This window comes from Larimichthys crocea, chromosome VIII (genome assembly GCF_000972845.2).
Source record: "Larimichthys crocea isolate SSNF chromosome VIII, L_crocea_2.0, whole genome shotgun sequence".
In the NCBI taxonomy this organism is placed as follows: domain Eukaryota; kingdom Metazoa; phylum Chordata; class Actinopteri; family Sciaenidae; genus Larimichthys; species Larimichthys crocea.
In genome coordinates this window covers 1,543,475-1,558,404 of record NC_040018.1, presented here as the reverse complement: position 1 = coordinate 1,558,404, position 14,930 = coordinate 1,543,475, and the positions used below count along the sequence as shown (strand labels likewise).

The 14,930-nt window shown below is 39.6% G+C and overlaps 1 protein-coding gene across 1 annotated transcript; it reads right to left on the bottom strand.

Annotated features, from left to right (window-relative positions):
* Positions 1-94: 94 nt before the first annotated feature.
* On the bottom strand, positions 95-6,237 carry lysmd2 (LysM, putative peptidoglycan-binding, domain containing 2). Its single transcript, XM_010731870.3, has 3 exons — positions 5,354-6,237; positions 3,614-3,960; positions 95-887 (listed from the first exon to the last, which is right to left on the bottom strand). Exons 1-3 carry the CDS (start codon positions 5,597-5,599, stop codon positions 830-832), a joined length of 651 nt encoding a protein of 216 aa, XP_010730172.2. The 5' UTR covers positions 5,600-6,237; the 3' UTR covers positions 95-829.
* Between the last annotated feature and the right edge of the window lie 8,693 nt (positions 6,238-14,930).

Here is a 14,930-nt window from a genome sequence, read left to right as displayed (position 1 = left end):
GCCTTTTCTTTATCTGTGAACTGTGATAATGAAAAAAAAAAAACAACAACACCAATAATTGACAAGATGCTCACAAAAACACTTCTTCTTCATGTCTGGTTTAAATACATATTTATTCTCATATTCCCAAATGAAACCAATAGAATTTAAAGCACAATAAAACAGCTGTAATAGACACTTCTCCACACACATAAATAATGCATTCACACCTCAAAAATAGAGCAGTCCCTTCTATTCCCAGAGAAAAGAAACAAAAAAACAAAACAAACTTCTTCCGTGAGGCATATGGAACGTATTCAAAGGCTTGAGTCCGTCCACCACTTTCGGTTCGTGGTGTGCTCGTACAAGGTAAACACTGATGAGGAAGGCCTGAATATACTTTCCAATGAGACTATTCTAGGAGGGGATTTAGAATATCAGAAGCAGTTAGCAAGTCTAACAAGCTAATCCTTCTGAAATTGCTTAGCGAGTGTATGCAAGTGTGTGTGTGTGTGTGTGTGTATGTAGACATATGCAGCAGGTGGGTTCTGTACAGCAGCTATAGAAGCATATGATGGGTGGACGGGCACGTCTGCTCCGATGCTATTTATATCAGATGCTCCCCTGCGCTGTTTTATTCTCCTGGTAAAACTGTACAAAACAATAAACGTACACATCATCATAATTGCATATCAATAAATAAAAGGCAAACATGACACTTTTGTTCGACATGGTTTGGTAAAAGCAAAAAAGGTAAAGAGGAAACAAAAAAAGCGATGAGTTTTAGGTAGTGTCTGTGTGTGTAACCGTGTGTGTTTGAGACAGGGTTTCAGGTAAACAGACTGGTCCTTTACTTCTCCTGGTTTACGTCTCCTGACGCGGGGGCCGTGTTGTCCTCCTCATTGCCCCTGCGAATAAGAAGATAAAATGCTTTTAATTTTTTGGGGAACTTTCCACATTCGAGTACGTTTTTATATGATTGCACACACACACTCTTTCTTTAACCGCCTTTCTTTCTTTCTTTCTTTCTTTCTTTCTTTCTTTCTTTCTTTCTTCCTTTCTTTCTTCCTTTCTTCCTTTCTTTCGCGTCTGCTTAACTGGTTACCACAGCGTCTAGGTGTGTGAATAATAGATGAGATTAACCAAACAGCCGTATTGTTCCGCGTCACAGCTGAAGGCTCATCTGGCCAGAGGAAGACTTCTGTGTGAAACACCAAAGTCTGAAGCTTAATCATAAAATTCAAATCTTGCTGTCACTCTCTTTAGAAAATCCTCCAATTAGAAAACCTGCTGTACACGTTCAAACTATTCACAAGGTTGACAGAACAGTATAGCTGCCAAGGATTACAATTAATTAGACTTCCTCTATATCAATAGAGGAAGGTTTTACACCGTGACTTTGCAGGAAAGAGAGGAGACAGAACAGTAAAGGTAGGAGGCTATGAGAATGTTGCTATAAAGTTATTGATTTTCTTTCATCTAGAAAACATCCTGAGGCATGACAGGATCAATCTTTTGAACCAAGAAGAACTCGCTAACAAGTGCTGAGTGCTATTCGGTCTTCATGATGAATGAAGTGAAGCTGCAGACTTGATTCCACTTCCCAACAATATGTTTACTTGTCAAGAAGTAACCAGATGTTTGCATGTTTGCATTGAGGGCCTCCAGATTTTAGAATGACCTGCTTAATGAGTTCAAGCTTCAAACTTGATTCCTATAGTAATATACATTCACATATTTAAAAATGTTTTAAATCAAACATGTTCTGCTTTACTATTCAATTGCTCTGAATCATAAATTTGAACTTTTCCTGCATCTAATTTGGCATAAAACAGTTATTATGCGTTAGGAGTCTTTGTGTTTTTACTATTATCCATATCCATTTTTTCTTTTTTTTATCCTTTAGTCATTGTGTAACTCCTGTTTCATGCCGTAACCACATTTTCAGGCAAAGAAAAATCTTCATAATGTAACTTCATGATATCAAAATCAAAACAAGATATATAAAGATAAGAACATTGTTAAATCAGTCAACTACTCTCAAACAGTTTGAGCTTAAGTGCTTTGTGGTTTGTGTCATGTCAAACAGGCGTGCGGTCCGTGTTTGCTCTGGGACTGTGTGGAAACAGCCTCTGTTTGTCTAAACACACTACGCTTCCACAGGCCAGCGTCTGATGTGGCTGGAGTCAGGAGACAGGGCTTTAATACAAAGCTTGGCTTTGCCTCAGCTGCTGGGTAAACAGTGGGTAGACATTTTAAACTTTGTGTTGAGCATTTGCTAAAGGCTTGTGCCGTTGAGGAAAAAAACCCCACACATCTAGAGTTACTGGCATCACAAAATTAAAAGGAGATGCTGTGCAGTTGGTGATCATATAATAATGAAATGCTTGCTATAATATTGTCTTGATACTCTGGCAGAGAGGACCTAGAGTAGTAATGTTTCAAACATGGACCAAGTAATGACTGTTTATCATATGAAGATGAACGATTAGATGAAATGAATTATTAAGGTAGGAAAACTAGATTTTATTCTGTGGTTGAATTTAATGCACGTAATGTTTAGATGAATGCGATTCCTCCTTATTCTTCCACAAGAGATCTTAAAAGTTCTACAACCTGTTTTCAGACCACCAGGGATAAAAAGAAACCAGATAACAAGGGACAGTTGATGCTAGTGCAGCTGCCAAAACAGTTTGGCTGTGTCAACCTGAGGCCAACAGGAAGGAAATTAGCTGCTGCTATAAGAGGGCCTGTATCCATTCTGAAAACACAACAGTATGAGCGAAACACTTTTAGAGAGCCTGAAGTTGGAAAAAAGCTCACACTCTGTGTCTGTCGAAGAAACTGCTGCAGTGTGACTCAGTCTTAACTAAACAGATAGTACTAACAAAGCCTGTTTTCCTATGAATGGGTGTATGCCAGGCATCCATTACAACCTCGCTACACAGCAGACCTGACAGTGTTCCTTGTCTCAACATGCAGCGTCAGGAAGATGTGCTCATGCCTGATTCAGCAAGCCAAATCTCCTGAACACCTGACTGTTGCGTAACCTGGCATCTGACTAGTGCAGCGGATTGTTATTGATTCAATTCTCCTTTTGCAACAGCATTTTTGCTTCCATTCATTTCGACTCTTGTTCCCGCTGATCGGGACTTCTGACAGTCACCTTCAGGGATGAGAGTCTAGGCCCCATTTCCTAGAAGCATTGTAAGTCTAGGGGTGAGAAAATGAAACTGTGAACGCCAACAACACAGTGACAAAACACCAAAGACTTTCTCCTGTCTACTAAACCTTATAAACATGCCACCAGCTCAGAGTGCCTGGCAGAGTTTGGCAGGCAGAAATTAAATGACTCAGCATTTATGATCCCTCAGTGGCCAATAGCAGTCCAAGAAACAGTAGCCTCATTTGCTGCTGACAGGTATCTATTATTTGAAAGAGGCAACAGTCGGCAATCACTCCCAAAATAAACATCATCTAATTGGATACCGGCCGATAATTCCGTGCAAGGAGCGTTCACAGCCTGCTCTGAAAAGAGTGTACACCTGCACACACACACACACACACACACACACACACACACACACACAGTAAAAGAAGTGTCATCTTGGGTGACAGTTGTTCAACACCTCACCTTTCTTCCTCTTCTTTCAGCCTGCGCGCCGCCTGCTTTGACTGTTTAATTTGCAAGTCCAATCTTTGTAAGAAGTCTTTGGCTGATAGCTCCTCCGGCTGAGGCTGGGGGGGTTTGGAGTCCGCGGGGGGCGGGGAAGGGGGAGGCGTGGGTCCCTCGACATCCTGAGTCACAATGCAGGGTGTGTCTGCCTCCTGGCATGCTACCTCGCCGTCCCCATCAGGAGACTCTAGAGACAGTCCATTAAATATGTAGCGCTTCTCCGACACCACGGGGATGTTGAGGCTGTTCCTCAGAAAAATGCAGTCATTGCTGAACAGCTTATTGGCTCTTTTGATTTGCTCCATCTGGGAGACAGAGAAAAAGACAGCGTTAAAATAGTATCATCACTTCTATGACTAATCTACCAACTTCCCTGTTTTGCTTAAGCTTAGACGTGAGGACCAAATAAATAAAATAAATACACTGTGTCAGTGTTGCAAAGCAGGTTTTTCACATGCAAAGAAGCTGCCTTGGTGTTTTAGTACAACAAACATAGTTAAGTAGAAAATATCACAAGAAAATAAAGTTTAAAAAAAAATAGGAGCTGCTTGTATTTTGTCTACATGACAGTCAGTCTTTAAATATTTTGGATTACTTGTATGTAAATGAAAAATATTAACTTTTTTACATCACATATGCAGGAATTGGTCCTAACAGCATTCAAACCATCTTTGAAAATCATTGATTCTAAACTTTGGCATTAGATTTGTTCCAGAGATTCAGCTTCTCATCAAACATTAAATTAATGTTCTACATTTTTACATGTAAAGACTGTGATGTGTTTGGGAAGGGGGGGCACAAATCAACAGTGGATGGCTCATGCCAAAGTTATGATGAAGTAGAATACAGAATATATCTGTCTATCTATCTGTTTGAGGTCCCTAGGGAAAGACTTTTGCTGTCCCTAGACCCCTGTTTTAGTATAATTGTGTAAATAAATGTGCATTTAACTGAATATCAGACAACCAATTAACACAATGTGAAGCTTGGGCTTTTGGGGCTAATTGGTGTCTTGGGAATGTTATCAGGTTGGTAATCTAGCTTTGACATTGAATTGCTGTGTCCTCCAAAGGAATGCTGTGTGCCTCCATTCTCCACTTCTTCATTGATAAAATATAATACTGTGTATTATGTGGTGTTAGCAGATGTGGAAATGAAAGGTAAATGAATAAGTGAACCCCTTTATTGCCTATCACTATTGTTGTTGTTGTTGTTGTTGTTGTTCCCACAAGATGAAGTGAAACACTGAAGTAGTTTGTGGGATGTAGTGACATTTAGTGGCGTGGCTGACATATTGCAACCGACTGAACATCCCTCGCTTCACCTCTCACTTCCTGGTGGATCTAGATGACTTATAAATATTATATTACATTTCTGCTGATATCCAAGTCCTCCTCTTTAATGTGTTTAAAGTCAAAAATCATTACTGCAACAACATTTCTAAGACTCTCTGACTGTTGCCTGTACTCAAAGGGCTTTTCATGTGCTATTTCTGGACTTTATTTTGAAAGGAGACATATCCTGATATATCAATGAATTCAGAGGCAACTTGACATGCAACACGATGAGAGGACGTCTATGTGTGATGTTGTTCTCTTCTCAGTCAGTGAGGACAGATTTCATATTCAGATCGTCTTATCGAGGTGAATATTGAATGCACAAATGAACACTGCAGTGGTTGTGTGTGTGCAGCCTTACCGTAACACCGTATTTGAGAGCAATCCCTTGCAGGGTATCACTGTCTGTAACCCGATGCTCTATGTATTTCTCCCCCAGTGAGGCCGTGACGCTAGCGGTGCTTCCGTATGAACGGATCTTGGTCCGGGCCAAGCTCTGGGACAGTTCGCTCTCTGACTCGGAACCGGACCTGGACCGAGGGAAGATGGGTTGACCAAATCGTCCCCCTCCATCCCGCATCGGCAGGACGGGCGAAAACTCCGCCATCTTCTCTTGAATAAATAAAAGAGCCCCGGTTTTCTTTGTTTGTTTCAGCGCTCCGGTTGACTCGCCGCAGTGAAGTAACTCGCAGATTCAGGCGGCGGAGAGATTCCCATCCCCGGTCACAGTCGGCATGTCAACCCGGGGGATAAGAGGCATGTTTCGGGGACCACTGCCTCACGGCTCGCGTTTGTCATAGATCCGTTACGTCGACGTAAAAACGTAAACGTCTGAACGTCCGAGAGGAACAACAATAACACAGTTTCCGGTTACACTTTCAAAATAATTGATAATACTATAGCCTTATATGATAATTACAAACATTTTTTTTAAATATCAAATGTAAGTATTTAGAGTAAAGCTAGAGTAAAGAAAGAAAGCCAAGCTTTGTATTAAATCTGACGTCAACTGAAGGTGCCAAATGGACCTAACCGTCTAATTGTTATGATGAAAGGCTAACTTCCGGTAACTGCCTAGCAACGGTAGCTTAGCTGGTTTACTAAGTTCCCTGCAGCGCAACAGTTGTGACGTATATAACGACAATAAAAACAACAACATTTAGTTATTTAAGCTTGTCCCAGCAACTATAACGCTGTTAGCAATGGTAGTGAATTTTAAACTGCTTTATTCAGCCAACTTCCCCCAATCCTGTGGTTGAGAAGTAAATACAGGTTTGCACTTTCAGTGGTGAAGGTGTCGTTAACACCAAGACGTTTCCTTAGAAACGAAACTTCCTGTCAGTCTGGAGGAGTTCACCACACTGAAGATACAACAACATGTATTTTGTACAGCCTCATTTAACTGTACACAGACCTTCATCCCTATTTGTAGTTCTGTATCATATTTTTATAAAACAACACTTTCTACTTTTTATATAGTCTATCTATCTATCTATCTATCTATCTATCTATCTATCTATCTATCTATCTATCTATCTATCTATTGATTTCATGTTTTGAGTTGTACACACTTTGGTGTAGTGACACCTATATAATCACTATATTTGTTATTTATTAAAGGTCCAGTATGTATGATTTAAGAATGTATTGGCTAAATATGGAATATACTAGTCACAAGCATGTTTTTATTTGTGTATTATCACCTGAAAATAAGAATTGTTATGTCTTTGCTACCTTAGAAATATACTTTTATTAGATTAGATTAGATTAGATTAGATTAGATTATACTTTATTTTTCCAACAGAAAATGTGTAACATAAAAAATGAACAGACAGACAACAGACAAGTGTAGAGATGTGCAAAACGTGTACTAAAGGTAAAGTGGCCATGATATAAATAATATTGCATATGGTAGTAATTTGAATGGAAATATAAATACAAATAAAAAAATAAAATAAATATATAAGCTATATCTACAGAGGGTCCTCTTCTATGGAGTCTGCCATGTTTCTACAGTAGCCCAGAACAGACAAACCAAACACAAGCTCTAGCTGGGACCTTTTTCACATCTTTCACGAGTTTCATACCCACTTTGGGTGAGGTGAGGGGTGTTCAGTTGGCTGTAATCTGCAAATTCACCACTACATGTCACTAAATTTTACACACTGACTAGACCTTTAATATTGTGTGCACCACTAAGCTGTGCTGAAATGGGACCATCTGCTTTATTACCTAATCTTGAGGCTCTTGTAGAGGACCCCCAAGTTAGAAGGGTTTTATTGTTTCAGTATATATTATTCTCACATGATATAATACTGAATTCATTTAAGAAAAGTGTGTGTAATAAAGTCATCATATATTATCAGTGACTAACTCATAAAAGAGCTGTCCCAGGTGTGTGGACTGAGTGTCACGCTGGTTATCCCTCTAAGCAGATAGCTACTTTATGTTAATTGCACTGACCTGTAAAACAACAGTCCCTAGGACTGGAGAGATCCTTTCACATCGGGTGGAAACATTTAGCAGGTCTCTGTGACCACCACATGTGACATCTGGAGCCAGTGCTGTTAAATGCAGGATAACTTTGGCATCTGTGAGAGGAACCTGGTTAACAGTCTCATGACCAACCATGTGTAAAAAATAATTTTTTGACTATCACCGCATGGTAAAAGCTATAAAAAAAATATGAGTGATTTTCCTAAGCTGGGATATCAGTGTCATAAAGTCAGATGAGGACCAGACTGTTCAAACACTACATGGATTTTTATTTCAGATGTTCCCTGTAATCATATTGACATCGGTTGCACAAACTAAACATTCAGCTTTATTTTTAGAATGGAAACGAACTTGAACTTGATGAACTTGAGGCGGTGCAGTTACAGTAAAACGACACAAGACATAGAAAATCAAGCCGAAAAATATACTTTAGGTTTTGATGCCTTGGTAGATGTCTTTAAGTGTTAATTTTTTAATCATTATCTATCATTTAAACACCCCCTCCTAAAAAATCATGTTTTGTCCCATATGATAGGATTTTGAACACTAAAAGTCAAGAATCCATTCTGCCCTTTGAAATTGGCTGCACTGTTTTATACCAAACACATTTGGATTTTATGTGTTTGGTTACAGCAATAATTACATTGTCATTATCAGTTTTTCAGTACATTGAGTTTTCATGATATAACACTGGCAAATGCAACCATAAATTATGTTTTCTTACAGTAAAACATGCTATAATCCCAATTATCTAATCTTTTTTTTTCCAAGTACTATGATGAGTATCATAATGAGATATGAACCTGCAGCCAGGTGAGTTAATCATTGTTGAATGGAAAATGAAAGACCATAAATGAACATGATAAGTCCCAGTTAAATAACCAAGTTACATGAGAGCCAATATGTGAACTCAGACAGTACTCCTCTCATTACGTATTCATTACTGGAAGGTAGCTGGTAAAAAATTTAATTGCCTCCTGTCCCTGTCATCTGTGCACTCGGTATAATTCATGATATTCAAAACTCAGAATGGTAGCCTACTGAACCCTGGAGGCTGTTTTCTTTCTTTTGGATCACTCTGTTAGGACATTAAAACCATATGATTGTTATGGTGCAAATATTATGAGCATACTATGTCATTTTAATGTAGTGTTGGTGAAAGGTAGTAATATTAACAGGGACACAAAGACCGCAGGTGCTACTTTGGGATGCACAAGATGTACCTTCATGAAAGCTAACTCACTGAGGAACAAATACTGGGAAGCAACAAGTGGATTCATGATCTCTGAATTATTAATTTATTCAATTAGTCTCTCTTGGTCATGGATGATGGTGCAGTAATCTCACTGTCCGGTATTTTCTAATGGAAATCAGGTCATTAAATGTATGAGTACACAGAAGAATCAGGAGGAGGGAGCTCAATTCATTAATTAAACATTAAACATGTTCTCAATGTGAGATTACACTTTTTAGATTAAACTGCAAATCAGTTCATTATTTATGTTGTATCTGTTCCACATCTTTACTCTGGACCAAATGTCCAATGCTCACTGGTATAGTGGTGTAAGGAAAGGTAAGGTACAATGAGCCCCATTGCAAGCTATCACAACAGGCTTCAGCTGCCGTATAATGTATAATCACGTGATCAAATAGAGACTTGATATGGACAACACCAATCACTCTTGCATATCTGTATATGAAAAATATACAGGAATATAAGACATTATCTATTTGATTGAATAGGTTTTTGCAGTTTAAGTAGAATAAACATATTGTTATAAATTACTCATCTAAAATGTGAGGTGGAATCTGAATCAGGCCCTCCAACACATTGTTGGATGGCCTGCTTTCTCTTTACAGCCCTACCACCCACAGGCCCCACCACAACAACACTTTCTGCACTGTTGATATTTATACCCCTGACAGCTCTGCTTATGTTAAGAGAAGGAGAAGCAAAAAATCACTGATATTCTGTGACAGGAAAGGCAGGTCAAAAATCCAATCGGATAGGAAAGAGTATTGACAGACTGACCTACAATCAGATTACTTCACTCGTATCGCTCCACCCTCCTCTTTACCGTAAAGGACAAAAAGAAAGAAAGGAAACAAAGAGGGAGGACAGGCAACAACGTGAGTCATCTGTCACAATGTTACCATGACAACAATCTCCTGGGTCGCCTCCTGATCCAAGTGCAGCGACAGGTCTTGGGAGAGAAGATATTGCAATCAGAGCAATATCTCTCCTGCAATCAGTTTATTATATGTAAGGAGGGAGTAAGCCACATCTTAATGTGTCGTTGTGAGGACTGAAGTTCATTTCAGTCTATGGGTGGAGGAAGATAAACTAGGTTGACCAAGTCAATCAGACGGCTGCATTTTTGTGTCAATTACACACAGGTACTTTAGAAGACTTTTTTAAATCATGAGGTGTTACATGTCTGTCTATGGATCACAGTGATATTAAATGTATGCATCTTGTCTAACCTCTATCTGCATGTTAGTGCAGATAGAGGACATCAATCAGCCCCCTATAGAAAACTTGATCAATATGAGACACATACAGGATCTCTACGATAATTCTGTTTTTTTCTGACCCCTACTGGACCTTCTGTGTTATTGAGCCCGTTCTGAAGCCTGAATACTTTCAACCACCAGATGGTGCCATTAAATCACCAGTCAATCCTACAACTAATGAAAAACACATTAATGAAGTGAAATGTGCCTGAATGATAATGTAATACTTTATAAAACTTGTACATGTATGTGTCTTACAACAACATATAATGGAAATAATGGACGGAAGTTGCTGTAAATCTGTGACCAGTTAATTAATCTTTTGACCAATGAGTCAGTAACCCAGTACTCCATAACGTCCACACACTTCAGACGAATGATAATGATAACTGGTTAGTTTGGTTTGATTCGTAGGGTTGTTTATCCAGAAATATGACTAATATACAACTATGTTCCAAGTAATCATAGTATAGTGCTTTTGAGAGATACACTCCTTTATATAATGGAAAATAATGGTTTAGACGCCCGAGCAGTTCTTTAAATTGGAAACTTTTTATTACCATCAAGCCCACAAGATTTCAAGAGCCAGCCATCATTTTATAGTGGTGCTAATAATGATATTTCCACTCTGGATCTGGATTGCACTGGCAGAATGTGTTTGACATTATGAGCCTGGAATAACTTACTACTTTTGAAATGAAGGAAAACTAACACTGCACAGTTTTTGGCTGTTATACCTGTTAAAGAAACACTCAGGACAGGTTGCACATTTTCATCAGTAGGGCTATTCATGGCTCATCGTACATCTCCCTTGACCTAAACATTTGAAAGAAGCACATCTCCACCATCACGTCTTATACAAACAGTTATCTGTCTGCTCGCAGACCAAACATACACCTAGCCAAACAGTTGCACAGATTCCCGCTTGATCGAACACACACTCAACAGATGTTGCTCACTTTTTCTCAATCAGTTAGGGCATTAACATAACACGGTCAGGTATGACGAGGCAGGGTTTAGAGGACACCATCCTGCTAACGCGTCAGCTCTGAGGGTGAGATAGCAGCACAGTAAGTTCAGCTGTTCCTCGCTTAAAATGACAGTGTTAGTTCAGTTTGTCATCTGCTTTCCTCTAGAAATTAACACCAGTGGTATAGTGCTATATTCAATGAATGACTGACTCACACCTTTCACTTTGGCTCTTTGTGAATACAGTACAGTACAAGCCATTCTCATTCTCTCCTCTCACTTGTAATCTGTGAGTCTTTGTTTACAAAGTGCACAAGGTCATGATAGAGAGAGAGAGAGAGAGTCTGCTGAGAGCTTTGTTCGGGGTTGGCAGACTCACTGCTCTGCTGGAAAATCAACTGCATAACTCCAGGTGAGCGTACCTGTTTAAAGAACAAAGCCCCCCCCCGTGAAAGCTGACAGAGGGAGACAAGGAGGGGGGTAAAGCAGAGGACAGAGGGGCGGTGTTGGGGGTAAAACTGATATGAAGACATGCTGGCTCAAAGCGTTCTCACAGATAAATATGTCAGCCCAAACATTTTGAGGAGGATGAAGAGACACAAGTTCATATCGGCAAATTTACAACATCTGCTGCCTTCTTTTTTGCGTCACTGCAGTTCATGTGGAGGCAAGTCGACTCCAGTGTTGGAGTCTATCCAGTGATGTTTAATCCTTGTCATCAGGCGTCACTGCCTGGACTGAGCTGCTTTCATATTGTGGTTGATCAGACTGTTTGTGCCAAAGTCAAAAACATCTATTTCATATTTAGCATTTGAATAACTAGTTAAAACTTTTGCAAAAGCCTTAATGTACAGTCAGCATGCAAGCAAGAAATAACTCGTTGGTTTCCACAGACTCCAAATTTCACTTAAAACTAAAAATATAATCTGGTTTTATGACTTTGAACATCAAATTCAAATAAAGACATATACGCTTTTTTCTTCATGCGGAGGAGCAGTGCTTAATAATAGTCATGGTCTGAGGGAACAGTTGTACTGTACTTACATAAGCACACAACTGTACTGTCAGATTTTGATTGTAGGTTCTGATTTTTCCTTTGAAATGATGCCTTCTGGTGAGATTTACAGACATGACATAAACCTGCTGCTCTCATTCTCTTTATTCACATAGAGTGGAAACACTTGTGTCATTCACACAAGCACACACACACACACACACACACACTTACACAACCCCCCCCTCCTGCCAGCAGTGCAGAGTTTTCTCTGACAGCAGCTCACCGCAGCGCTCTGGCACAGGAAACCCAGAAAAAGATGGAGTCATATGCATTACATCATCTCTCAGGCATGTGCAAACAATCTGAAAAACTGGACCTGATTATAGGCTGCATACATAAACTAGAGAACCTCCCAAACCAAAGAGGCATGTCTATCAGTCAGGGGAAAAAATACTGTTTGAACTTGAGATGTGGCCACAGGCAGCTTTACTTACAGTTTGGCAGGCTTTTTTTTTTTTTACCTAATGCTGGCAGCATGGTTCAGTCAGTCAGTCAACCACTTTGATACAGACTGAAATATCTCAGTGTCTAGTACAGACATTCATGGCCCTCAGAATGAGATCAGATGAATCCTACTGTCTTCTCCTTTGGCGTTGTCAGGTTGACATTTTTATGTTTTTAGTGCAACTATTGGATGGACTGGCATGCAATTCTACAAATTCATTGTCTGCAAGGGATGAAGCCTGCTGACTTCAGTGATCCTCTGACTTTCCATTTAGTGCTATCATCAACTAAACTAATGACGTTCCCATCAGCTACAGCTATACTTTGCGGTAAGTGCTAATTAGCATGCCAAACTAAGAAAGTGAAAAGAACATAGTAAATACTGTATCTGCTCAAGCATGTTTGTCATTGTTTGCATGCTCAGCCTGTTGACTCAAGTCTGATCTTGTTTTAAACTCTTTAACCCTGGTGGACCCTCTTCCAGTGTTGTAGATACTTTAGATCATTCCTGGTCACCAGACTGGTCTCAAGACCACTTTTTGGAGGCCTCAGTATCAACTGAATTGTCTTCTACTTCAAGACTGGTCAAGACCACAACTGCAAGGACAATAAATCGTTTGAGCATTGTCATGTAAAAATCATTCTGCTTCAAATGCAACCAATAAAATGACACATTTTTTTGTGACTGTTGATGGCTGTCACTTCTCCTTAACCCCCTCCACACTGAGAAAGTGAATGCCGGAGACAAAAGAAGAACCTGTGGCTGTCAGGTTTGAAAGGTCAGCCAAATTTTCTGTGAAAAAATGTACCTAAACTACAAAGAGTTCATCTGCAAGCAGCATACAACGGTATGTAAATTCTGCAATGCATCACTTACTGAGAAGACTGGGACTATGTCATACTTTTGTTAGTACCTCAAGAGGAAGTATTTTAAAGAGAGATAAGCTTAGTGTCAGGTGGTGCAGACTAACAAGGCTAGTTAGACTCAATGCTTTGGTTTTTGTCTTAACCCTTCAAAGTCTTGGTCTTGAGTCCGTCTTGGTACGCTGTGCTCTTGGTCATGACTGGATTAGGTGGTCTAAACTACAGCACTGGGGACATCATCATTACTCTTGCTATACAATAAGTATTTAAATCTATAATGTCAAACACAAAGGGGAAGTTTTACTAAGGTTTCCTCAGGCCCAGATGTGAAACACGCTTCACCAACTCTGTATTTATCAAACAGACGCACCGGGCTGAAGTTTCTTCTGTCTTCATTTAGGGAGGATGGTAGACGGATGATGTAGTTTTTTTATTTGAATCTCTACAGACTGCAAATAAACTTTTCTTCGTTTTGTTAATTTTGGCTGCATTTACCTCACTATTAACATCCACATCGGCACCACCTGCACCTCCTACAGCTCCCTCTGTCTGGTTGTAATAAGTGTACGTGACCTTTGATTTGTCCTACAGTTAATCTTTTTGCTCGTCATAAATGTCCTTATCGTACTGTTAAATTAATAATTAGATGTATGTTCTAATAAGACCAGAATCTGTTGAGTAAGAGTAACTCAGATGGGGTAAATATTTTATAATCAAGGTCAGGTCGGCTGGGATAGGCTCCAGCCCCCACTGTGACCCTGATGAGGATAAGCGGTTATAGATTACACTTAGACTTAGTTCTGACAGCTGTTTTTGACTAATTTTTGGGTCCGGAATCAGTTTTTCTCTATCATGTCAAGTTTTTGAACTAGAGGATCCCCGTTTTCCTTAAAAATATGAAAATACTGTACTTAACAGATATGTGCTTGTTTTCACTAAACAAAAGTAACAGTTTGTGCAATGACCTTTTTGCTCTCGCCAAACCATGGGGATACCAAATGCCAACTTTTCACGTGTTCCTTTGGACCACATCCGTAAACTCTCGACACACTGCTTAAACACTTTGTGAGGGGCCCATGGCTTGTCTGGATCAGCATGGTTTACTTTAAAATATGACAAATGCACTGATGTTTGCTTTCCTCTGACTTGGAATGAAACTATCACAAATATAGCAAAAGGAGTCAGGGTTGTTTAGGCATTTACGACGAGAAGTAGCAGGAGCAGACATGATCTGGAACAAAGGAAATATATGGAAATAACACACTAAGATGGAATAGTTACAAGCTTTAAAAACTACAAAAACAGCATCAAACCAAACAGAACTTACAATGGTATTGCCCATGGTTACAGGTTAAAAGAAAAGCCAGCACAAATCCTCTTCTGTTTGCAGATATTGATAGTACTGACCTATTGGGAGCTGCACACACATCTCACCGCACTGTGTTAATTGTGACTGCAGAAACAAGTTGTCCCGTAGCTGTAGATGAGTTCAATCATAATCAGCTGGCAAGTCTTACTACAGCTACAGTGGAATTTTGTTTAGCTGGAGGGTAAGTTGTGGAGAAGAAAACTTGACGTGCTAGAAAAGAACTGA